The sequence below is a fragment of the Lampetra fluviatilis genome, chromosome 42, assembly GCF_964198595.1.
Source record: "Lampetra fluviatilis chromosome 42, kcLamFluv1.1, whole genome shotgun sequence".
NCBI classification, from domain to species: Eukaryota; Metazoa; Chordata; class Hyperoartia; order Petromyzontiformes; family Petromyzontidae; genus Lampetra; species Lampetra fluviatilis.
Genome location: NC_136316.1, coordinates 7,548,118 through 7,575,987, shown reverse-complemented (window position 1 = coordinate 7,575,987; position 27,870 = coordinate 7,548,118). Strand labels below are relative to the sequence as shown.

At 51.8% G+C, this 27,870-nt stretch overlaps 1 protein-coding gene across 5 annotated transcripts in view; it reads right to left on the bottom strand.

Moving 5' to 3' along the window:
• Nucleotides 1-13,021: 13,021 nt before the first annotated feature.
• DYNC1LI2 (dynein cytoplasmic 1 light intermediate chain 2) overlaps nucleotides 13,022-27,870 on the bottom strand; it is a 37,774-nt gene continuing 22,925 nt past the window's right edge. The window contains exons 11-14 of one of the 5 annotated variants that reach the window (XM_078875761.1): nucleotides 26,169-26,280; nucleotides 24,816-24,941; nucleotides 23,507-23,659; nucleotides 13,022-20,802 (exon numbers count right to left, since the gene is read on the bottom strand). In XM_078875761.1, the coding sequence (XP_078731887.1) occupies nucleotides 20,693-20,802; nucleotides 23,507-23,659; nucleotides 24,816-24,941; nucleotides 26,169-26,280 (501 nt within the window). In that variant the 3' untranslated portion in view covers nucleotides 13,022-20,692. Of the gene's footprint in view, nucleotides 20,803-23,447; nucleotides 23,660-24,815; nucleotides 24,942-26,168; nucleotides 26,281-27,870 lie in introns of all 5 variants that reach the window. The other 4 variants (XM_078875762.1, XR_013639930.1, XM_078875763.1 and 1 more) reach the window with 4 other exon arrangements.

Genomic DNA, 27,870 nt, shown 5'->3' with positions numbered 1-27,870 from the left:
TTACACGTTATATATTCGTCTGTGCCATTACAACGTTCCGACTCGGCTACTGTAATTTAACAATCGCACTCACCGTCAAAATCATCCACGGACTCGTCTCACTCTACTCTCCTCCACACTCTCATCTCACTCTACCCCCCTCCACGCACTCATCCCACTCCACTCCCCTCCACGCACTCATCTCACTCCGCTCCCCTCCACACTCATCTCACTCCGCTCCCCTCCACGCACTCATCTCACTCGACTCCCGTCCAAGCACTCATCTCACTCCACTCCCCTCCACGCACTCATCTCACTCCACTCCCCTCCACGCACCCATCTCACTCCACTCCCCTCCACACACTCATCTCACTCCACTCCCCTCCACACACTCATCTCACTCCCCTCCACACACTCATCTCACTCCACTCCCCTCCACACACTCACCTCACTCCACTCCCCTCCACACACTCATCTCACTCCACTCCCCTCCACACACTCATCTCACTCCACTCCCCTCCACACACTCATCTCACTCCACTCCCCTCCACACACTCATCTCGCTCCACTCCCCTCCACGCACTCATCTCACTCTACTCCCCTCCACACACTCATCTCACTCCACTCCCCTCCACACACTCATCTCACTCCACTCCCCTCCACACACTCATCTCACTCCACTCCCCTCCACACACTCATCTCACTCCCCTCCACACACTCATCTCACTCCCCTCCACACACTCATCTCGCTCCACTCCCCTCCACACACTTATCTCACTCCACTCCCCTCCACACACTCATCTCACTCCACTCCCCTCCACACACTCATCTCACTCCACTCCCCTCCACACACTCATCTCACTCTACTCCCCTCCACGCACTCATCTCACTCCACTCCCCTCCACGCACTCATCTCACTCCACTCCCCTCCCCTCCACACACTCATCTCACTCCCCTCCACACACTCATCTCACTCCCCTCCACACACTCATCTCACTCCACTCCCCTCCACACACTCACCTCACTCCACTCCCCTCCACACACTCATCTCACTCCACTCCCCTCCACACACTCATCTCACTCCACTCCCCTCCACACACTCATCTCACTCCACTCCCTTCCACACACTCATCTCGCTCCACTCCCCTCCACACACTCATCTCACTCCACTCCCCTCCACACACTCATCTCATTCCACTCCCCTCCACACACTCATCTCACTCCCCTCCACACACTCATCTCGCTCCACTCCCCTCCACACACTTATCTCACTCCACTCCCCTCCACACACTCATCTCACTCCACACACTCATCTCACTCCACTCCCCTCCACACACTCATCTCACTCTACTCCCCTCCACACACTCATCTCCCCTCCACGCACTCATCTCACTCCACTCCCCTCCACACACTCATCTCGCTCCACTCCCCTCCACACACTCATCTCACTCCACTCCCCTCCACACACTCATCTCACTCCACTCCCCTCCACACACTCATCTCACTCTACTCCCCTCACACACTCATCTCCCCTCCACGCACTCATCTCACTCCACTCCCCTCCACACACTCATCTCACTCCACTCCGCTCCACACACTCATCTCACTCCACTCCCCTCCACACACTCATCTCACTCCCCTCCACACACTCATCTCGCTCCACTCCCCTCCACACACTCATCTCACTCCACTCCCCTCCACACACTCATCTCACTCTACTCCCCTCCACACACTCATCTCCCCTCCACACACTCATCTCACTCCACTCCCCTCCACACACTCACCTCACTCCACTCCCCTCCACGCACCCATCTCACTCCACTCCCCTCCACGCACCCATCTCACTCTACTCCCCTCCACACACTCATCTCACTCCACTCCCCTCCACATACTCATCTCACACCACTCCCCTCCAAGCACCCATCTCACTCCACTCCCCTCCACACACTCATCTCACTCCCCTCCACACACTCATCTCACTCCACTCCCCTCCACACACTCACCTCACTCCACTCCCCTCCACACACTCATCTCACTCCACTCCCCTCCACACACTCATCGCACTCTACTCCCCTCCACACACTCATCTCACTCCACTCCCCTCCACACACTCATCTCACTCCACTCCCCTCCACACACTCATCTCGCTCCACTCCCCTCCACACACTCATCTCACTCCACTCCCCTCCACACACTCATCTCACTCCACTCCCCTCCACACACTCATCTCACTCTACTCCCCTCCACACACTCATCTCACTCCACTCCCCTCCACACACTCATCTCGCTCCACTCCCCTCCACACACTCATCTCACTCCACTCCCCTCCACACACTCATCTCACTCCACTCCCCTCCACACACTCACCTCACTCCACTCCCCTCCACGCACTCATCTCACTCCCCTCCACACACTCATCTCACTCCACTCCCCTCCACACACTCACCTCACTCCACTCCCCTCCACACACTCATCTCACTCCCCTCCACACACTCACCTCACTCCACTCCCCTCCACGCACTCATCTCACTCCACTCCCCTCCACACACTCATCTCACTCCACTCCCCTCCACACACTCATCTCACTCTACTCCCCTCCACACACTCATCTCCCCTCCACGCACTCATCTCACGCCACTCCCCTCCACACACTCATCTCACTCCACTCCCCTCCACACACTCATCTCACTCCCCTCCACACACTCATCTCGCTCCACTCCCCTCCACACACTCATCTCACTCCACTCCCCTCCACACACTCATCTCACTCCACTCCCCTCCACACACTCATCTCACTCTACTCCCCTCCACACACTCATCTCCCCTCCACACACTCATCTCACTCCACTCCCCTCCACACACTCATCTCACACCACTCCCCTCCACGCACCCATCTCACTCCACTCCCCTCCACACACTCATCTCACTCCCCTCCACACACTCATCTCACTCCACTCCCCACCACACACTCACCTCACTCCACTCCCCTCCACGCACCCATCTCACTCCACTCCCCTCCACACACTCATCTCACTCCACTCCCCTCCACACACTCATCTCACTCCACTCCCCTCCACACACTCATCTCACTCCCCTCCACACACTCATCTCGCTCCACTCCCCTCCACACACTTATCTCACTCCACTCCCCTCCACACACTCATCTCACTCCACTCCCCTCCACACACTCATCTCACTCCACTCCCCTCCACGCACTCATCTCACTCCCCTCCACACACTCATCTCACTCCACACACTCACCTCACTCCACTCCCCTCCACGCACTCATCTCACTCCACTCCCCTCCACACACTCATCTCACTCCACTCCCCTCCACACACTCATCTCACTCTACTCCCCTCCACACACTCATCTCCCCTCCACGCACTCATCTCACTCCACTCCCCTCCACACACTCATCTCACTCCACTCCCCTCCACACACTCATCTCACTCCCCTCCACACACTCATCTCGCTCTACTCCCCTCCACACACTCATCTCACTCCACTCCCCTCCACACACTCATCTCACTCCACTCCCCTCCACACACTCATCTCACTCCACTCCCCTCCACACACTCATCTCACACCACTCCCCTCCACGCACCCATCTCACTCCACTCCCCTCCACACACTCATCTCACTCCCCTCCACACACTCATCTCACTCCACTCCCCTCCACACACTCACCTCACTCCACTCCCCTCCACACACTCATCTCACTCCACTCCCCTCCACACACTCATCTCACTCCACTCCCCTCCACATACTCATCTCGCTCCACTCCCCTCCACACACTCATCTCACTCCACTCCCCTCCACACACTCATCTCACTCCACTCCCCTCCACGCACTCATCTCACTCCACTCCCCTCCACACACTCACCTCACTCCACTCCCCTCCACGCACCCATCTCACTCCACTCCCCTCCACACACTCATCTCACTCCACTTTCCTCCACACACTCATCTCACTCCCCTCCCCTCCACACACTCACCTCACTCCACTCCCCTCCACGCACTCATCTCACTCCACTCCCCTCCACACACTCATCTCACTCCACTCCCCTCCACACACTCATCTCACTCTACTCCCCTCCACACACTCATCTCCCCTCCACGCACTCATCTCACTCCACTCCTCTCCACACACTCATCTCACTCCACTCCCCTCCACACACTCATCTCACTCCCCTCCACACACTCATCTCGCTCTACTCCCCTCCACACACTCATCTCACTCCACTCCCCTCCACACACTCATCTCACTCCACTCCCCTCCACACACTCATCTCACTCTACTCCCCTCCACACACTCATCTCCCCTCCACACACTCATCTCACTCCACTCCCCTCCACACACTCATCTCACACCACTCCCCTCCACGCACCCATCTCACTCCACTCCCCTCCACACACTCATCTCACTCCCCTCCACACACTCATCTCACTCCACTCCCCTCCACACACTCACCTCACTCCACTCCCCTCCACACACTCATCTCACTCCACTCCCCTCCACACACTCATCTCACTCCACTCCCCTCCACATACTCATCTCGCTCCACTCCCCTCCACACACTCATCTCACTCCACTCCCCTCCACACACTCATCTCACTCCACTCCCCTCCACGCACTCATCTCACTCCACTCCCCTCCACACACTCACCTCACTCCACTCCCCTCCACGCACCCATCTCACTCCACTCCCCTCCACACACTCATCTCACTCCACTCCCCTCCACACACTCATCTCACTCCACTCCCCTCCACACACTCATCTCACTCCCCTCCACACACTCATCTCGCTCCACTCCCCTTCACACACTTATCTCACTCCACTTCCCTCCACACACTCATCTCACTCCACTCCCCTCCACACACTCATCTCGCTCCACTCCCCTCCACACACTCATCTCACTCCACTCCCCTCCACACACTCATCTCACTCCACTCCCCTCCACGCACTCATCTCACTCCACTCCCCTCCACACACTCACCTCACTCCACTCCCCTCCACGCACCCATCTCACTCCACTCCCCTCCACACACTCATCTCACTCCACTCCCCTCCACACACTCATCTCACTCCACTCCCCTCCACACACTCATCTCACTCCCCTCCACACACTCATCTCGCTCCACTCCCCTTCACACACTCATCTCACTCCACTCCCCTCCACACACTCATCTCACTCCACTCCCCTCCACACACTCATCTCACTCCACTCCCCTCCACACACTCACCTTACTCCACTCCCCTCCACGCACTCATCTCACTCCCCTCCACACACTCATCTCACTCCACTCCCCTCCACACACTCACCTCACTCCACTCCCCTTCACACACTCACCTCACTCCACTCCCATCCACACACTCATCTCACTCCCCTCCACACACTCATCTCACTCCACTCCCCTCCACACACTCACCTCACTCCACTCCCCTCCACACACTCACCTCACTCCACTCCCCTCCACACACTCATCTCACTCCACTCCCCTCCACACACTCATCTCACTCCACTCCCCTCCACACACTCATCTCACTCCCCTCAACACACTCATCTCACTCCACTCCCCTCCACACACTCACCTCACTCCACTCCCCTCCACACACTCATCTCACTCCCCTCCACACACTCATCTCACTCCACTCCCCTCCACACACTTATCTCACTCCACTCCCCTCCACACACTCATCTCACTCCACTCCCCTCCACACACTTATCTCACTCCACTCCCCTCCACACACTCATCTCACTCCACTCCCCTCCACACACTCATCTCACTCTACTCCCCTCCACACACTCATCTCCCCTCCACGCACTCATCTCACTCCACTCCCCTCCACACACTCATCTCACTCCACTCCCCTCCACACACTCATCTCACTCCCCTCCACACACTCATCTCGCTCTACTCCCCTCCACACACTCATCTCACTCCACTCCCCTCCACACACTCATCTCACTCCACTCCCCTCCACACACTCATCTCACTCCACTCCCCTCCACACACTCATCTCACACCACTCCCCTCCACGCACCCATCTCACTCCACTCCCCTCCACACACTCATCTCACTCCCCTCCACACACTCATCTCACTCCACTCCCCTCCACACACTCACCTCACTCCACTCCCCTCCACACACTCATCTCACTCCACTCCCCTCCACACACTCATCTCACTCCACTCCCCTCCACATACTCATCTCGCTCCACTCCCCTCCACACACTCATCTCACTCCACTCCCCTCCACACACTCATCTCACTCCACTCCCCTCCACGCACTCATCTCACTCCACTCCCCTCCACACACTCACCTCACTCCACTCCCCTCCACGCACCCATCTCACTCCACTCCCCTCCACACACTCATCTCACTCCACTTTCCTCCACACACTCATCTCACTCCCCTCCCCTCCACACACTCACCTCACTCCACTCCCCTCCACGCACTCATCTCACTCCACTCCCCTCCACACACTCATCTCACTCCACTCCCCTCCACACACTCATCTCACTCTACTCCCCTCCACACACTCATCTCCCCTCCACGCACTCATCTCACTCCACTCCTCTCCACACACTCATCTCACTCCACTCCCCTCCACACACTCATCTCACTCCCCTCCACACACTCATCTCGCTCTACTCCCCTCCACACACTCATCTCACTCCACTCCCCTCCACACACTCATCTCACTCCACTCCCCTCCACACACTCATCTCACTCTACTCCCCTCCACACACTCATCTCCCCTCCACACACTCATCTCACTCCACTCCCCTCCACACACTCATCTCACACCACTCCCCTCCACGCACCCATCTCACTCCACTCCCCTCCACACACTCATCTCACTCCCCTCCACACACTCATCTCACTCCACTCCCCTCCACACACTCACCTCACTCCACTCCCCTCCACACACTCATCTCACTCCACTCCCCTCCACACACTCATCTCACTCCACTCCCCTCCACATACTCATCTCGCTCCACTCCCCTCCACACACTCATCTCACTCCACTCCCCTCCACACACTCATCTCACTCCACTCCCCTCCACGCACTCATCTCACTCCACTCCCCTCCACACACTCACCTCACTCCACTCCCCTCCACGCACCCATCTCACTCCACTCCCCTCCACACACTCATCTCACTCCACTCCCCTCCACACACTCATCTCACTCCACTCCCCTCCACACACTCATCTCACTCCCCTCCACACACTCATCTCGCTCCACTCCCCTTCACACACTTATCTCACTCCACTCCCCTCCACACACTCATCTCACTCCACTCCCCTCCACACACTCATCTCGCTCCACTCCCCTCCACACACTCATCTCACTCCACTCCCCTCCACACACTCATCTCACTCCACTCCCCTCCACGCACTCATCTCACTCCACTCCCCTCCACACACTCACCTCACTCCACTCCCCTCCACGCACCCATCTCACTCCACTCCCCTCCACACACTCATCTCACTCCACTCCCCTCCACACACTCATCTCACTCCACTCCCCTCCACACACTCATCTCACTCCCCTCCACACACTCATCTCGCTCCACTCCCCTTCACACACTCATCTCACTCCACTCCCCTCCACACACTCATCTCACTCCACTCCCCTCCACACACTCATCTCACTCCACTCCCCTCCACACACTCACCTTACTCCACTCCCCTCCACGCACTCATCTCACTCCCCTCCACACACTCATCTCACTCCACTCCCCTCCACACACTCACCTCACTCCACTCCCCTTCACACACTCACCTCACTCTACTCCCATCCACACACTCATCTCACTCCCCTCCACACACTCATCTCACTCCACTCCCCTCCACACACTCACCTCACTCCACTCCCCTCCACACACTCACCTCACTCCACTCCCCTCCACACACTCATCTCACTCCACTCCCCTCCACACACTCATCTCACTCCACTCCCCTCCACACACTCATCTCACTCCCCTCCACACACTCATCTCACTCCACTCCCCTCCACACACTCACCTCACTCCACTCCCCTCCACACACTCATCTCACTCCCCTCCACACACTCATCTCACTCCACTCCCCTCCACACACTCACCTCACTCCACTCCCCTCCACACACTCATCTCACTCCCCTCCACACACTCATCTCACTCCACTCCCCTCCACACACTCACCTCACTCCACTCCCCTCCACACACTCATCTCACTCCCCTCCACACACTCACCTCACTCCACTCCCCTCCACACACTCATCTCACTCCCCTCCACACACTCATCTCACTCCACTCCCCTCCACACACTCATCTCACTCCCCTCCACACACTCACCTCACTCCACTCCCCTCCACACACTCATCTCACTCCCCTCCACACACTCACCTCACTCCACTCCCCTCCACACACTCATCTCACTCCCCTCCACACACTCATCTCACTCCCCTTCACACACTCACCTCACTCCACTCCCCTCCACACGCTCATCTCACTCCACTCCCCTCCACACACTCATCTCACTCCACTCCCCTCCACACTCATCTCACTCCACTCCCCTCCACACACTCATCTCGCTCCACTCCCCTCCACACACTCATCTCACTCCACTCCCCTCCACACACTCATCTCACTCCACTCCCCTCCACACACTCATCTCACTCTACTCCACTCCACACACTCATCTCCCCTCCACGCACTCATCTCACTCCACTCCCCTCCACACACTCATCTCACTCCACTCCCCTCCACACACTCATTTCGCTCCACTCCCCTCCACACACTCATCTCGCTCCACTCCCCTCCACACACTCATCTCACTCCACTCCCCTCCACGCACCCATCTCACTCTACTCCCCTCCACACACTCATCTCACTCCACACACTCATCTCACTCCCCTCCACACACTCACCTCACTCCACTCCCCTCCACACACTCATCTCACTCCCCTCCACACACTCACCTCACTCCACTCCCCTCCACACACTCATCTCACTCCCCTCCACACACTCATCTCACTCCCCTTCACACACTCACCTCACTCCACTCCCCTCCACACGCTCATCTCACTCCACTCCCCTCCACACACTCATCTCACTCCACTCCCCTCCACACTCATCTCACTCCACTCCCCTCCACACACTCATCTCGCTCCACTCCCCTCCACACACTCATCTCACTCCACTCCCCTCCACACACTCATCTCACTCCACTCCCCTCCACACACTCATCTCACTCTACTCCACTCCACACACTCATCTCCCCTCCACGCACTCATCTCACTCCACTCCCCTCCACACACTCATCTCACTCCACTCCCCTCCACACACTCATTTCGCTCCACTCCCCTCCACACACTCATCTCGCTCCACTCCCCTCCACACACTCATCTCACTCCACTCCCCTCCACGCACCCATCTCACTCTACTCCCCTCCACACACTCATCTCACTCCACACACTCATCTCACACCACTCCCCTCCACGCACCCATCTCACTCCACTCCCCTCCACACACTCATCTCACTCCCCTCCACACACTCATCTCACTCCACTCCCCTCCACACACTCACCTCACTCCACTCCCCTCCACACACTCATCTCACTCCACTCCCCTCCACACACTCATCTCACTCCACTCCCCTCCACACACTCATCTCGCTCCACTCCCCTCCACACACTCATCTCCCCTCCACGCACTCATCTCACTCCACTCCCCTCCACACACTCATCTCACTCCACTCCCCTCCACACACTCCACTCCCCTCCACACACTCACCTCACTCCACTCCCCTCCACACACTCATCTCCCCTCCACGCACTCATCTCACTCCACTCCCCTCCACACACTCATCTCACTCCACTCCCCTCCACACACTCACCTCACTCAACTCCCCTCCACACACTCATCTCCCCTCCACGCACCCATCTCACTCCACTCCCCTCCACACACTCATCTCACTCCACTCCCCTCCACACACTCATCTCACTCCACTCCCCTCCACACACTCACCTCACTCCACTCCCCTCCACGCACCCATCTCACTCCACTCCCCTCCACACACTCATCTCCCCTCCACACACTCATCTCACTCCACTCCCCTCCACACACTCACCTCACTCCACTCCCCTCCACACACTCATCTCACTCCCCTCCACACACTCACCTCACTCCACTCCCCTCCACACACTCATCTCACTCCCCTCCACACACTCATCTCACTCCCCTTCACACACTCACCTCACTCCACTCCCCTCCACACGCTCATCTCACTCCACTCCCCTCCACACACTCATCTCACTCCACTCCCCTCCACACTCATCTCACTCCACTCCCCTCCACACACTCATCTCGCTCCACTCCCCTCCACACACTCATCTCACTCCACTCCCCTCCACACACTCATCTCACTCCACTCCCCTCCACACACTCATCTCACTCTACTCCACTCCACACACTCATCTCCCCTCCACGCACTCATCTCACTCCACTCCCCTCCACACACTCATCTCACTCCACTCCCCTCCACACACTCATTTCGCTCCACTCCCCTCCACACACTCATCTCGCTCCACTCCCCTCCACACACTCATCTCACTCCACTCCCCTCCACGCACCCATCTCACTCTACTCCCCTCCACACACTCATCTCACTCCACACACTCATCTCACACCACTCCCCTCCACGCACCCATCTCACTCCACTCCCCTCCACACACTCACCTCACTCCACTCCCCTCCACACACTCATCTCCCCTCCACGCACTCATCTCACTCCACTCCCCTCCACACACTCATCTCACTCCACTCCCCTCCACACACTCACCTCACTCAACTCCCCTCCACACACTCATCTCCCCTCCACGCACCCATCTCACTCCACTCCCCTCCACACACTCATCTCACTCCACTCCCCTCCACACACTCATCTCACTCCACTCCCCTCCACACACTCACCTCACTCCACTCCCCTCCACGCACCCATCTCACTCCACTCCCCTCCACACACTCATCTCCCCTCCACACACTCATCTCACTCCACTCCCCTCCACACACTCACCTCACTCCACTCCCCTCCACACACTCATCTCACTCCCCTCCACACACTCACCTCACTCCACTCCCCTCCACACACTCATCTCACTCCCCTCCACACACTCATCTCACTCCCCTTCACACACTCACCTCACTCCACTCCTCTCCACACGCTCATCTCACTCCACTCCCCTCCACACACTCATCTCACTCCACTCCCCTCCACACTCATCTCACTCCACTCCCCTCCACACACTCATCTCGCTCCACTCCCCTCCACACACTCATCTCACTCCACTCCCCTCCACACACTCATCTCACTCCACTCCCCTCCACACACTCATCTCACTCTACTCCACTCCACACACTCATCTCCCCTCCACGCACTCATCTCACTCCACTCCCCTCCACACACTCATCTCACTCCACTCCCCTCCACACACTCATTTCGCTCCACTCCCCTCCACACACTCATCTCGCTCCACTCCCCTCCACACACTCATCTCACTCCACTCCCCTCCACGCACCCATCTCACTCTACTCCCCTCCACACACTCATCTCACTCCACACACTCATCTCACACCACTCCCCTCCACGCACCCATCTCACTCCACTCCCCTCCACACACTCATCTCACTCCCCTCCACACACTCATCTCACTCCACTCCCCTCCACACTCACCTCACTCCACTCCCCTCCACACACTCATCTCACTCCACTCCCCTCCACACACTCATCTCACTCCACTCCCCTCCACACACTCATCTCGCTCCACTCCCCTCCACACACTCATCTCCCCTCCACGCACTCATCTCACTCCACTCCCCTCCACACACTCATCTCACTCCACTCCCCTCCACACACTCCACTCCCCTCCACACACTCCCCTCCACACACTCACCTCACTCCACTCCCCTCCACACACTCATCTCCCCTCCACGCACTCATCTCACTCCACTCCCCTCCACACACTCACCTCACTCAACTCCCCTCCACACACTCATCTCCCCTCCACGCACCCATCTCACTCCACTCCCCTCCACACACTCATCTCACTCCACTCCCCTCCACACACTCATCTCACTCCACTCCCCTCCACACACTCACCTCACTCCACTCCCCTCCACGCACCCATCTCACTCCACTCCCCTCCACACACTCATCTCCCCTCCACACACTCATCTCACTCTACTCCCCTCCACACTCCTCTCATCTCACTCTACTCCCTTCCATGTACTCTCCTACCTCTCCCCATACTCAGATCACCTCCACAAACGTAAGCTCCTATTTTTCTCAGTGGGAGGAGGTTGCTCATTCTCTTCCGCCCCTCACCTTGTGTTTACTGTCACAGGTCGATATCAACATCACTCGCGAACGTGACTGGCACCTCGTCACATTAAATGAACATTTCCCTTCTAATCGGCCACTGCAAAAATCAAACTCCACAACCGCATGCATCGGTGTTGTGCATATCAAGAAGGTGCCATCAGCATGCCATATCAACCTAAGGCGGTTCAATTTCTCAGTAATTTGGCACCATTCCAGATTTTAAATTTTGATTCAAAAAAACATTCTTACATCATACTCTTTGGTTCTTTCGGTAAAGTCACGTAGGTATAAAATAAATCACGTTTCGGGCTTAACACAAGCGTCCATCATCAGGTGCAGACCATGCTTTCCCACCTGATGATGGATGCTTGTGTTGCGCCCGAAACGTCGCGATTTATTTTATTTTCTACCTACGTGACTATGGATTCCTGCAGTCACGAAAGCTTTAAATCAAGATTCTTACATCATATTCATTTGCATTTCAGTCAAATTAAGCCTGATGCAAGGCAACTGGGCAGCTGAGGGCGATGAATGGTGACATCGCCGGGTAGAGAGAACCATCACATGGCCTACGTGGCATCAACTTCTAATGATGAAACCTCAAAAAAGCAACTCGGGCAAAGGGCACGCACAATGACAGTTTTGAAAGAAACTCAAAGGCAGCTTTAAAACCAATTCCAGTTTATTTTAGTTTTGTGTTCAAATACATTATTTAAATGACATTACTGTAATTTAGACATTACAACGTTATGCTCTGCAAACTCGTTGCTTTGTGCCAAGGAACTTCTACAACCAGGCTTCCACCAAAACACGTTGCAAGTGCTAATAGTGGAATACCGCTAAGCACACACACCACTCTGCCAATGAGTGAATTATTGACGAATTAAACGCAACGGCTCCTTAACAGTAATTAGATGCAAAACAATGTTTGGCTGGAAACCTGGTTCATATCGGACTCCTGCATTGAGGAAGTCGTCAAATCCATTCGAGCGTTGATTCGTGCAACTCACACCGACGCCTCTAAATCCCCTGACAAGATCTCGCCTCAGGCGATAATTTCATACTGGAGTAATGAAAACTCTCCTGGAGTGGCTTGCTTTTGGGAGTCGGAAGAGGCTGACGTTAACAATCACGGTTGCGCGATTTGAGGTCACAGGGCTGATGTTAAGTCACCAATGAACTCTTTATTTTTACCAGCTTGGGTCCACTGAGCTATACAGCTCTTTTTCAGAAGCGACTTGGCCACAAATGATATCTCAACGAAGTGGCTTGTCACGTGGAAATGTATCGCAGACAAATACTCTCAATGCACGTTTCTAAATGTGGAGAGAAAAACCATAGGGCCCAGAAAAAAATGCACACGACCACGGGAAGAATATGTAAAACTCCAAATATACAGGTGTTGGGGTCAGGATTGAACCCATGACCTCCTGTATACCAGGCGAGCTAGTTAACATCTCCTAGCCACCGTAGAAGCACACCAATGTTGGTGTTGACCCCGACGTCCATGCAGTGCAGATGGAAGTTTATTTCAAAGACTTCAGCCAAAATTGGACCTTTAAAGGACAACAGCGCAGGGCATGTATACATATGTGCAACAGCAAATATCTTAAGATTGGTGAATAAGAACGCCGTCACGTTTGTTAGACAGGTTAATGTGCTCACCCAAGACACCATGACAGGACGTACTTAACACGATCCTAGGCATTGAATTGATTGGTTCAGTTAATTCAGAAGTGGCGAATCATACGTCCAGATCTAGCACTCAGCCTTAAGGTGTTAATGGGCCAGTCAACACCAAACAAAATAGCCAAGGCCCAAGCAGGTGAAACCTAAGCGCTAGCATTTCTTTTATACGGCCAATAAATCGTGAATTGCGTGATAAACTGCTCGTTTGACAAGGCTGAGGTATAATTCACCATCATTGATTAGTTCTATAAAGAAATCGTCGCTTTGGTAGCGACAGCTCAAACATCTGGGTCCACGGATTGTACTCGATTGAATGTCAAGTCATCCCGAGTTATGTAAACGTTCCCTTGTAGTTGAATCTGACAGTCGGGGTACATGGCAAAGGTGCGAAATAGGCAGGCTTGCCTCCAACGTGCGGGGCCGAATCTACGAGAGTGGTAATGAGTACAGTGATTAGGCGCGTTACAATTCTCAGTCCAATAAAATAACAAAACAATGAGGGAAAAAAAAAACACGTAATGAAGACGTTTTTAAACATTAGCAAATAAAAATGATAGCACCCTGCATGCAATGCTGACAACTTTCAATGTGAAATGGACTTGGTGGGGGGGGGGGGGGGCTGGTGGATTGTTCAACCGAATGGATTTCCAGACAACCTTGTAAAGCAATGCAACAGCAGGCTCGGCCAATTACCCCTGGAGGTTTCATCAACACCGGCGCTATGTTATTCGTCCACACACAGCCACCTCGCGTGTGCATTACTCTTAATATGCGTTCATTTTCCTATGGGAGTACATGCTTATAACACTCCTGAATAAAGCAATAAATGGTTTTCTTCTTTCAAATAAGTTTGCAGTTTACCGTTATACCACTGGAGGAATACAATGGTTCCTGTAATATTATTGTTATTAACAAGCAGGCTGCTGTACATGATTTGTAGTGCTACGAGCGATCGTCATTCGTCGTTAATTAGACGCATTAAGCCCCGAACTCGCTCCTCCGCTCAACCTTTTTCCGTCGCCGAGAACGGGTTTTTTTTGCTTGTGATTTACCTAACAAAATTGTATAAAAACTTGGTTTTCGTTAACACACTGTGTTACACGCTGGAGAATACTTTAGCAGACATTTTCAAAATTACAAGTAAAAAAAAAACCTTGAAGCAATTATGTACAAAATGAATACAAAATGCATTCTTTTCATGATGTGCTTTCAAATGAAAACGTTTCAAAAATCTGCCCCTGGGTACAATTAGCTTAAAATGGCGATCGACATTCAAAGAAAACCCAACTTCTAAAACCATGAACAACAAAACTTTGAAAATTAAATTAAGAATGACATGCTCATGTGTATCTTGTTTTCGAACAGCACGTGTATCATTATATGCATCCTAATCACTAGCAGTATGCTAAGCTACATGCAGCCAGAGGCTAAAGCCAAAATTAACTTTAGTCTATGGCTCAACAAAGCTAGTGCACTTAACTGTATACTAAACAGCTTGCTTTTAATGCCACCATTAACATAATTTAGTCCCATAGTTGAAGCCCATCAAATGTCACCGTTCCTTACAGGATACATACACATCAAGTCGTCTGGGGCCCTACACCAAACCCGGCACAATTAACCGCACCCCAATCTGGGCGAGTCGGAGTGAATCGATAACGTTTCGTTTTTTAGAAAAAAGGTGCAACGACTGGAGGTGATCACACGCTTGGTTTTTACAAAGTGGACGGTCCCAAGCCTGCATGGGCGGTAAACAAAACTCATTTTTGTCCTCCGCTCCGCGCGGGTGCCTTGCTACCCCGCGGCATCCCCACCCCGCGTCGCGGTACGGGCCCCCTCGAGTCTCGACACGGCGACTCTCCACAGCGTGAACGCTTTGCACGGCAGTCTTCCCACGTGCATATGCATCGCTCACCGAGATTCGGCCGCACAGCCCATCAGAACTAAACTATTTGCGACCAGGTAAGGCCCACTGAGCTATACAGCTCCTTTATCAGAAGCGACCTGGCTACCACAAATGATAGCTCAACATAGTGGCTTATCGGAAGGACATTTATCGCAGCCAAATACTCTAAACCGCGTATCAATGCGAAATGTGGAGGAGGGAAAAACCAGAGGACCCGGAGAAAAATCCATGCGACCACGAGGAGACCATGCAAACTCCAAATATACAAGCGTCAGGATCGAACCCACGATCTCCTGCATACCAGGTGAGGTGGTTAACATCTCGCCACCGTGGCCACCATGGCCGTGGTGGGGGTTTGGTGGGGGTTCTCTATTAGAATTCCTTCTCTACGGCGGTGACATTTTACAGAGGCTCAACGACACAGACACGTCACAGAATGGGATGTTATCGCGACACACTGGCGGAAGTTTGCTCCGGCCTGGACGGATCACGAGTCTGGTCTTGTCCAGTCGTTGAGCGCACTGGGACTTGCGATTCAGACGTCGCCGGTTCGTTTCGAACTCCCGGTACGGCGGTGAAAACAATGGGGAGAGTGTTTCCTAAATCCCCCGCCCCCCCACGTCTGTCCACCCAGCAGTATAAACGAGTGCACCACAACGGTTAGTCGATCGGTAGGTCACGTGCCATGGGGGTAAAGTGTCGGTTGCAGTGTTCTAGTTTTGCGTGTAAATTACTGGACCAGGCTGAAGTGCAGTACTCTGCTACGTGGCCAACATGATAACATGCTTATTATAGAAGGTTGTCGTTCACTTTTTATTGGTGATTTAAAGAAGTCGGTATAACGCAAGTGTGACCCATCCTCTGGTAGTTCCAACAAGTGAAATATTTGGTCTGGGCCCATGGACCGAGATCCGTCAGCTGTGTTGAGCGAGTCGTGCATCACACGTGTCCCATGTGACGCAGCGGCCAGTCCAACGATTCAATTTCTCCGAGGGCTCGAAGCTCTGTGAAGTTAAGTCGTTTTTGGTCTTCCTCATTTTGTCTTGTTTATGTTTTAAGGCAATTTTTATTTCGAAGCATTGAGCTGAAACTTTCACTCGCCCACTCGCCACCTCCGCCCACCCCTGCCCCCCTCTGGCCCAAAATAAAACAAAAATGTATCCAATGCCTGACCGATTGCTGTTTATAACTCAACATGGTCACAGAGCACATGGCGGACGCACAGGATCATTTAGAAGCCCGCACTATGCAAGCTCTGGGCACTTCTAATAAGAACAAAAGAGGTTTGGCCAAAGAAAAGACTACACACCCCCCCACCCTTCAGCAGCTGGTTAAAGCACACCATGATTGTGTAAATCATCACAACTGCGCAATGGACTTTTAGCCTCCCACTTCTTGACCGATCTCTTTCATACCTTCATGCAAAATGAATTAAGTAAAAAAAATATATCAGACGGCTGGTTGGAAGGGTCGAGATTACAATTTGAGCTGGTGTCTGCGGCAAATCCTGACAACTCCGATGTAGGAGAATGGGTTTGAGAGTGGAAGAGTCCATGAAATACATCAACAGAGCAACCTGGCGAGTTTGCGATGAAGATCTCTTTTGCAAGGGAGATGCACATGTTCAAGAAACCTGCTGCATTCAGGAGTAGTTTGTCAAGCAAGGTGGGATAGCACCCAAACATGCTGAACCGTTTACCCTATTAAAAGTCGTTATCATTTCAGCTATCAGTGGTGACACTGAGCAGGCTTGTCCAACTAATCTAAACTATTTCTATTTTACCAGGTAAGGCTCACCTGAGCTAACATAGCTCTTTTTCAGAAGCGACCTAACCACAAATGATAGCTCGACAAAAAGTGGCTCATCGTGTGGAAATTTATAGCAGCCAAATACTCTAAGCGCGCGTTTCTAAATGTGGAGGGAAAAACTGGAGGACCCGGAGAAAAATCCACACGGCCACGGGAAGAACATGCAAACTCCAAATATACAGGCGTCAGGGTCGGGATCGAACCCACGACCTACTGTATACCAGGTGATGTAGTTAACATCTCACCACCGTGGCAACAACTAAGGGGGTAATTTAATTATCGAATGCAACACCCTGGCGAGAGCACGGGTTGCGTGGAGGTTGCTGCACAACACAGTGCTTGGCTGCCTATCCCAGCTTCAAAATTAGACGTACGGTGAGTCACGGCGACAAATTTGGACAACGCGCAGATGTGCCGTTTTAGGTTTGGTTTTTAAGCAGTGAGACTCGTAATGACAGTTTACAGTCGCTGCAGAGTGACGGTCGCCTCTCCCGTAACGTTACACGTCCACCCATACGACTCATTGTCGCTTTGGCACCAAATGGTCTGCTGTCGTTAAAATGTACGTGCTTTCATCTGAATAATCTGCAGGCCAACTCATCCCATTATGAGATTTTCACACCTTCCACACCCTTCTTTGCACAAGCCAACGCAACCCGCATTTCCACAACGGCACGTCAGCACAACGGTGATGACGTGATTTGCCGATGAGGTCATTCACCTTAGCCAAAACAGAGCGATAGGAAGACTGATCAGCCACACTTCCCCTGCTGCCGGCCAGAATCAGGACAGGACCCCCCTCCCCCATCTGGCGTTGAAACCTGTCCTTCGTTCCGCGTCCAACCCAAGCACACCTTCTAAATCACGTGACGTTTCCATCATTTCCTATGTAGCTCAAGTTGTCATTTTCTTTTGGATATTGTGCAGCAATGTCTCCAAACCCAGCTATGCATGAGATGTATGTAATTTTTTGTCATGAATTCAAGTAATAACGTCTGTGTGGCTATTTACAAGGCCACTGCTGGCTGAACATTACGGAGGTACTTGAATGTTAAAAAAGTGGCTCGTGGTGGAACAAATTACTGTAACCGTTGTTAACTTTTAAATCATCATGCAGCTTCATCTTCAAAGATTAGGCTACAAAAAGCCAATGAAGCATTTACTTAAGTTTGATTTTGTCAATGCCGCCTCGACAATATTTATAAGAAACAGTTTTATACACCGCTCTACTTTGAAATCTGTCATTGAAAATTACGTGAAAACAATACAAATTACATCTTCTAAACTCATAGTGCTAATTGCATACGATGTAGTTTAACGAACGTTCTCAATTTTAAATAGTCTTTTTGATAAGTCAAGTTTGGCCCACCGGCTTTTAATAGGACTCCTTAGACCACTCTGCCTCCTGCCAAAGTAAAGCCCAAACCCCAGAACACCACATTCCGGCAATCGAAAATGGCAAACTGGCTAAAAGTGGTTCGGAAATTAATGACACGATTTACTGCACTCCTACTAAGAACATATTTCAGGACGCTGTCGTGCCAAGTCGAAAGCATTTTTTCTGACTCTTTTCAGCCCTCATTGAGAGTCACTAAATGATGCCGGAGTGTATTTTCCCAGTGTCAGTCTACCAATGTGGTTTCTCGTCCTGAAATGCCATGTAAACACTTGGCTTGCCGCTTCACGTTAAGCGCGGCGATCAGAATCTAAGGATGCAAATCCTGTGTGTTCAACATACACGTAGAATCACTACCGCTGCATTTTAATAATTTAAACAGTTTTAAATAACTGAACACGGATCCTATTCTGGAATAAACTGCAAATTCAAAGCCATGCCAAATCAGTGGCCGCCTCTCTTTGCACAGTCATTTGTGAGTGCTATGATTTTTTTTTTCAAATAACATTATTTGAAATGTACAGGAAAGTAACTTTTAAGTGTTTGCAAGTACCCCACCTTGCCAAAAAAACCCCCTAAAATTTAAGTGCCTTCAACTAGGCTACATTTTAAAATTGTGTCGACCTCCAAGTCTCCCTTGCAAAAGAGAAAATGCACAAATGGACATCGATCACTTGGTCAAAGTGTGACTTGAATGCAGCTGAATCTAAATAGAGCACCACCCCAATAGCTGTACATGCAGGTGTCCTTCTGTGCCATCAGAGATACAAACCCACCTTTTAACATTGACAAATGCGCGACTCAAACTCTTCAGGGCAAAAACCAGTGTGACCGCAGCAAAGCCCAAAAAGCACATCTCGTGCCGCAGCTGGTTGACAGTTTTACGCCAAAAGTACGAGTAGGCCCGCACATCCAGACCGCCGGCCAGGCAAACCACGCACGCTGCCCCTGCTTACCAACAACATCAACAAAAGTCGACGCTTATTACTTGCTCCGTCGCATCAGTGTGGGTGGGTGGGGTGGGGGGTGGGGAATATCGAACTAAACAAATTGCAAATTAGAAATAAATAAACCAGATGACTTAAAGTGTGGAAAGTAGTACCTCTATTCCACTGTACAACTGAGCTGCACCGGGTCCATGCCGAGCCAGTCTGGCACGGGGCTCAGGAAGCCCGCCGAGGTTGTGTCCACTGCAAAACCGAGCTAATGACGGCATATGCAACGATGCACACGATTAACCATGCGCCCCTGGCCCTACTTGGCCCCAAGCAAGATTCAGATATGTTGCGAGACCAGAGTTTCATGGTCTGGTACTGGCTCAGCATATAGCCAAACGTGTAACCACCTGTATGGCTCGGATGTACTGGTGGAAGGGAGGTAATGGAACAAACGTGTTCCTGCTGGTGCCGGGCCGAGGGCGATGGGGCAGATCCCGCAGACCAACGGTTTTGGGGTGGCGCTGGGAACGGTGGCGGAGGTGGCTGTGGCGGTGGGCGGGGAGGGGAAGGAGGTGGAAGAGGACGAGGTGGAGGATCTCACAAGACCTCGTTCTGGGCAGAGGGCGTGGGTTGGGCAGCGGGCGAGTCCGGTTTGCGGACCAGTCGGTCCAATTCAGCCTGCACATCGGTCATGGCCGGTTTCGGACCTGCGAGTGTGCGGACAGATGGACAGACGAGAATTGTTAGAGCGGCATGAGGGCAACCGAAACACACAAACTAAGAAGCAGCCAACGGTACTTTGAGGCATTTGTGTACGCTTAACGATAAATCCACAAGCAAGCGTGTGGCATGGTTCATGAAAGTGCCTGCTCACAAAAAGCCAAAGCGTACATATTTAACACAAAGAGAAAAGCATCGAATGTCATTGTGAAACTCGGTGATTGACAATCGAAGGGGAGTATTAGGAGTCATGCAGTGAAGAGCACCAAGGCCTTGGCAAGGCAGTCCTTCTGGGTTTAGGCAACGTAACGGCGCGCACGCACATGCACACACGGGCACGTACAGACACGCGTGTGAGCGAGCACGTCAGCCCACAGACTCAAGCGAGGCCGGTAGACTTTGACCACTGAACCAACAGATGATCTGACACGCCGTGCAGCACCGTCCTGGGCCAATGCCCCCGATCTGGTTCGGCAGAAGCCAGGAAGCTTGAAAGGAGGGAATAAGGGGAATAGGGTTATTGATGCATGCACGGTGCGTTCACGATGAAGCAGATGCGAGAGAGAGCGGGAAGGGGATGTGAATATGCATCGATGCAATGCAAAAGGCACACATACAATATGGAACAACTTGTATCTTAAGTTCACAAAAGTAAGAAGTACAGTTCCACAATTGTGGATAGACATTGAAGACATTTGAAAGAGGTGGGTAATAGTTAGGAATTATCATGGGGTGGCGTTTGACTTGGTTACAGTATGACAACCAATTAGGAGCGTAATTGACATGGAAACAAGTTTGACAACTTTGCTTAGGAAGGGGAAAATCCTCAAATGACCACGGTATCGGACACTCAGATGAAGTAACGTCTCAATCCAAGCTGGAATGATGGCGACGGTGTGTTCACTTTCGTATCTATGTCAAACTCCTAACTTATTCCACGAAATAAGCCATATTTGTTTAACACATAGGCTTTACCAACCAGTAATATTCTTAATAAAGGTTTTTGGGTTAGATCGCGTTATTATAAATGTGTCGCAACCCTCCACCACCCGACACGGCCAATCAGTAATAAATGTGTCACGTTAACAAAACGCCAAATAGCTACTTCTTCAGCCCACCGGTGTGTTTGAAGAGTGAATCCACAACATTTAGAATTTGAGTAGTACGACGTTTCGTTGGTAATTACATCCAGCATCTTCGGGCTATTTGCCAGAATAGTGAAGCCATCCACCTGCCTCCAATCTTATATATGAAGCCATATTTTCCAAAAAGAGAGAGAACTACCTTCGAAATGACAATCCCTGATGGATTGTCAACATACGAGGTTTGTGGAATGGCTCAGTTACAACCTGAGTATTGTAACATGGCTAGCCATCGAACAAAGATGGTCACCGCATCGCGCACTTTCAGATGCGCTTCTGCGGCCGTCTGGAACGCTATTCTCTCTGATATTAGGAAGCCACTGGGAGCTATGCACTTTTAAATCATTGTCTAAATTTACAAACTCATTTCTTTAGAACTGCTTTTTGTGTTTAGTTTGTTGTCCTTCCCCGATACTCCAATTAGCACGGTTAGTGCGAAAGAAACTTTCTCTTTCAACATTAAGAGGGCCACTTTACAACTGTGGATATGAGGTGGCATCGCATCGTTCAGTGTCTACTTCGTGAACTTAAAATTAAGTTTAGCCCAAAGACAAAATAATAAATACAAGCACAGGCATGCCGACACCCATGAAACGCGCTCAACCTCTAGGCATTGAACAGCTTCAGACAGACCTGTTAGTAAAAGTGTGGCCTTAATTAAATTTCCTACATTTTGAGCTTATATACATTAAGTTAAGCAGCATCAGTGGAGTTAGACTTAGAAGTATACACACACACGGGATAAACTCACGCCAAGCTTGCCTGCACCTCCACGCTGGCCGCACGTACATTTGCGAGTTGAGACTTAATAGAGTTGCGAAAGGACAAACGCGTACCCACGGAGCCGAGTCAAGGACACGGCACGGAGCGGTCAGCCTGCGCAATGCCTAGGGAGCTGTCCGCACACTTTCAGGACTTGTTGCCAGAACGGGCCTCCACAATCCCTGCTTGGCCCCACGCGGGAACATCAAGTGGCGGAAAAAAGTTGGAATGAACCCTTGGTGCAAAGAATGAAATGCGGCGTCCCGCTAAAGTTTCCCCCCCTATTAGTAGCCTAGAGCCTGGGGAACCCCCCACCTCCCTTCGGCCAGTGGACCTCGGTGCAGTTGCACCGCCTGTGCACTGGAAAGCTACGCCACTGCCGACGATCGTCAGGTTCACTCCTCTCACTGCATCGCACGCTGTCAGATGCGCTTCCACGGCCGTCCGGAACACTCTTCCATCCGATATTAGGAAGCCACCGGAGCTATGCACTTTTACATCGTCTGGACTGAAAACTCATTTCGTTAGAACTGCTTTTTGTGTTTAGTTCATTGTCCTTCCCCCACACCTCTGATTAGCACGGAAGGCTACGTCCGGTGCGAAAGAAGTTCAATGTACATACGTGCATTAAAAATTGTCTCGTGCAAGAATGTTCGGGTTGTGGCAGGGATTGGGAAAGCCATCTGGTGTCTGGCCTGCATTCTTTATTGCTTTCCTTTCATATTTACTTTTAAATGTATCTGTTCGCCCAACGGCCGGTCGGCCGGACAGCTGGCCAGTTACCAACCTTGCTGGCACGGGGCAGTCTCCCCGCCGGGCACGTGGGGGTGATGGTGGTGGATGGGGTGGGGGGCGGTGTGGTCGTGAGAGATAGACACGCAGAGACAGGGGGAGAGAATAGAGGTGGAAAGACAAGAGGCGAGAGGACGGGCACTGTGGACTGGGAAACGCAAAGAGACACGGGAACATGGAGACACACAGGCAGACAGACAGGGGTTGTGGTGGTTGGGGGGGCTCACGCGCAGAACGAGACAGACGCATGTGCACGGACACAGATGGTTACGTATGCATGGCACGAGCAATCGGAACCCGTCGCGCGCGCACGCGTGCACGGACACCAAGATGCACACAAGCACAAGAGAGGTACAAGTGTTGCTTTAGTTACGCCGTTAGTGGTTAGTGAACATTTCAATGCAGAAGAAATGTTTGTAGCAGTGCAATACAAAAACCAACGTGGAGATGACGACCGTCCGAAAAGTAACAATATCACGAGGGACTAAGCTTTTTTGTTTCGACCGACCCACCGCGATAATTATTATGAAACCTACACTGCCTTCACTAACATCGCTGCTGCTTAGTAAGCAGCTTCTTGTGACCCCAGCAAAGTGCAACATGTCTTATTAGAACGTATTAGATGCATATTGTGGAACAGGTCTTAAATAGGATTTGTATTACGGATATACCAAGCAAACTAAATTTTGGGAATTCAGGAGGTGTGCTCAGAATAGGCTATTTGAAATCCCTTGCATCATCCCACTTGGTTACTTGTTACAGGACATGTAACTTCCAGCCACTGTTGTGCCCGATAGGGTGTCGCAAGAATTTCAATAATGTTCACTGCCTATTACAACAAGGGGCATCATCATCAGCCATGATCAATCCACTGCTCGATGAAGGTGTCCAAAGCCAGCCATTGACATCTGTCAATCTTGCAGGTTCCCGCACATAATCCCCCCCCTCTCTGCAGAGTTGACATCCTCTCGGGCACGTTCCCTCATTTGGCTGCCGCTCCGTCGTTAGCCTCAACCGTCGTCCGTTCTAGCGACGCGTCCTGCCCAAGCCCACCGACTTATCTCGGGAGTCAATATCACATCGCTAACTTGCGCATGTTCTCCAATCCGCGCGTGCGTCTCTCTCGGCGTTCATTTCCGAGGCACGTACGTCACACCCACGCCACGTTCGGCATTTTGGGCCTTTTGTGGGCTTGCGCTCAGCAACCTTGACCTCACAAAGAACCGCAATACAACAGGAGAGGGGAAAAACGAATTGAAGAGAGCGGCAACCGGTGTGGTACGGCGGCACTCGAGATCGCTTACCCAGGGGCTTAGCGTTCCCGGGGGACGCTGCCTGGCCGGGGGAGGGGGGCCCCCCTGGCGAAGCCCCCTTTTTCGTGAGCAGGCTGTTGAAGAAGTTGGCGAGGACCCCCTCGCTGGTCGCGCCACCTGCGGGTACACGAGCAGCCGAACCCTTCACGAGGGATCACATCCCCGGGACACGGATATCGTGCAGCTGGGGGTTTAACCCACGTGGTTAAAACCGATGAGTCCAGTTGGCTAAGCACTGTGCGAAGGAAGTTCATACATACATATGTACAAACCCATGGAGTTGGTGTTGCATGCCTACAGGTGGCAGTCTAGCAAGTGGGTTTGTAAAGCCAAACGTGCGGACACGTGAGTGTTCTCCCATCATAAGCATGTGTTTTTTCCAAGTACTCAGGTTCCCTCCAACACAATGCAAAATACTCCTTCAATACGAATCGGTCTAAAGATATCACATTGTAAAATAGTCACGTGACATTAAGTGCCGATGTAAACGTGAACATATTAATTAATGTAATGGCTCACAAGTTGATGTAACAACGTGAAAAAGTAAATTGTATTCCTATGAAACCGATGTTGAAATTGTAAACTGACAAAGCAAATTCAAACATTTCCACCAGACTCCTGAACATATTTTTATATATTATATACACATATAAAAACCAAAATAAAACGTGATAAAGTATTGATAGCTACTGGAATGACCATGACAGTAAATACTTCGCTATTGTGCAGAAGGAAACCGTCGTATTTGCACGTGCCCTACATTTTTGACGATCTGCTGAACGATATTTGCATTCCTGTAATAATTTACATGAGTTATTATTAATACGCCTCATCAAGCCTCATGATTCTATCAGGAGGGTCCTGCAATGTTTGCACAGAAGGGGCAATGACTGCTGCCAAGCACCTTGAGTAGAGGCACTCTATAAATAAATATATTACATCACATATAATCCCAATTGAGTAATTTGCGGGTCATTTTTTAAATTCGGTGTCATTAAGTGTGCAATAACGTATCAATTAAAATGTATGTTTAATGCTCATAATGCACGTACAAAATTGCGTGTGCGAGTGTTAATCATTTACAATGCACGCAAATGAAATGCAAAGGATATGGTGAATGGTGCGCACGTAACTGTAACAGTAAGACTGAAAAAAATAACGCAAAGGCGATGGCAAAAAAGAAACAAAAAATAAAACCGTACTCTCCAATTTTATCGCAATGCTAAATGGCGACGTGCCCAACCAGATAAAAACGCCAAACAATGACTGAGAAGAGACGGTGACCGGCACGATGCGTGCATCATGCCGCACTGTGCCAAAGTCCTCCAGAGGGCTCTCTCCCACCCTTGATGTTGGCCGGGTCAAGCTTCTTGCCAGGGGTCTGGAGAGGCGACACGCTCGCCACGTTGGTCTGGCCCGGCCGGCTCACGGCCCGCGGGGATCCGCCCGATACGTCCTGTGCAAAAAACCAAAGCGATGCGGTCAGAGATGACTGCGGCGGTGGAGAGAGCAGTGAGTGGCGGATCGGTGGCAGCAGCCCGGCTCAGAGAGGACATTCACGCGAGCCATATTGCCCCAGTTTTGGCCAGCTGTCTGCCACGTGTGCAGTTCTAGCCGCTTGCCAATCCGCTGCTGGAAGAGGGCTCCCCCATGCCACGTTGGTTACGGGGCTTTGTTTGACCATACTTCACCACTCTAAATTTCGATTTAAAGCTTTCGTGACTGCAGGGATTCATCTTCTTGGTTCTTTCGGTAAAGTCACGTAGAAGGGAAGTAATAAAATAATAAAGATAAAACATAATAAAATAATTCTCACGACGTTTCGGCCACAACGCAAGCAGCCGTCCTCAGACTTGGTTTCACCTGAGGACGGCTGCTTGCGTTGTGGCCGAAACGTCGTGAGAATTATTTTATTATGTTTAATTTTTATTATTTTATTACTTCCCTTCTACGTGACTTACCGAAAGAACCAAGAAGATTCACCACTCTAGTTAGCGCCGATTGGCAAAGGGGGGGCAACTCAAGACCCAACTCGGGTTGCTGAATTCAAAGTACAGTGCGATAACCACTGCACCACAGCTCCATTCTTACCAGAAAAATGTAAGATTATTTTTTACAAATGTATTTCTTCAGACTAAAACACATTTTATTTATATCTGGGCATTGAATTTGTACACAATACATTACCGTTGTATGTTTGTTGACACCACTCCACTGCAATTTTTGCTATCATGTCAACACACCCCAAGATCTGATACAAAGATAAAGCGCATAATCTAAATTGTCATTATTATAATAACAAACCTATTAGTTTTAATAGGCCAGTCAATCCATCTTATTTATCTCCCAGGAAACAGACATGGAGGTACAGGGGTTCATTGGAAATAAGAGCTCTCTCCTAAAGTGGCCAGTCTAATGCAGTTACAGATCAATACATTGATCCATCACGGTGGAAATGATGAATGTGAGACAACAACGAGCGCTAAAACACTTAGGCCCGTATTTTTAGTCACGGCTGGTCTCTGGTTTGGCTCTGGCTCAAGTAAGTCGTCTCAAAGCCATGCGGAACTGGAGCCGGTTCTGAGCTCGGTCTCAGCCATGCTCAGGATTTCCATGAGCCGGGTCCGAGCCATGCTCCGACTGAGACACTCTCTCCCCCCCACATCTCTCTCCCCCCCATCTCTCTCCCCCCATCACTCTCCCCCCATCTCTCTCCCCCCCATCTCTCTCCCCCCCATCTCTCTCCCCCCCATCTCTCTCCCCCCCCATCTCTCTCTCTCCCCCCCATCTCTCTCTCTCCCCCCCATCTCTCTCTCTCCCCCCCATCTCTCTCTCTCCCCCCCATCTCTCTCTCTCCCCCCCATCTCTCTCTCTCCCCCCCATCTCTCTCTCTCCCCCCCATCTCTCTCTCTCCCCCCCATCTCTCTCTCTCCCCCCCCATCTCTCTCTCTCCCCCCCATCTCTCTCTCTCCCCCCCATCTCTCTCCCCCCCATCTCTCTCCCCCCCATCTCTCTCCCCCCCATCTCTCTCCCCCCCCCCCCATCT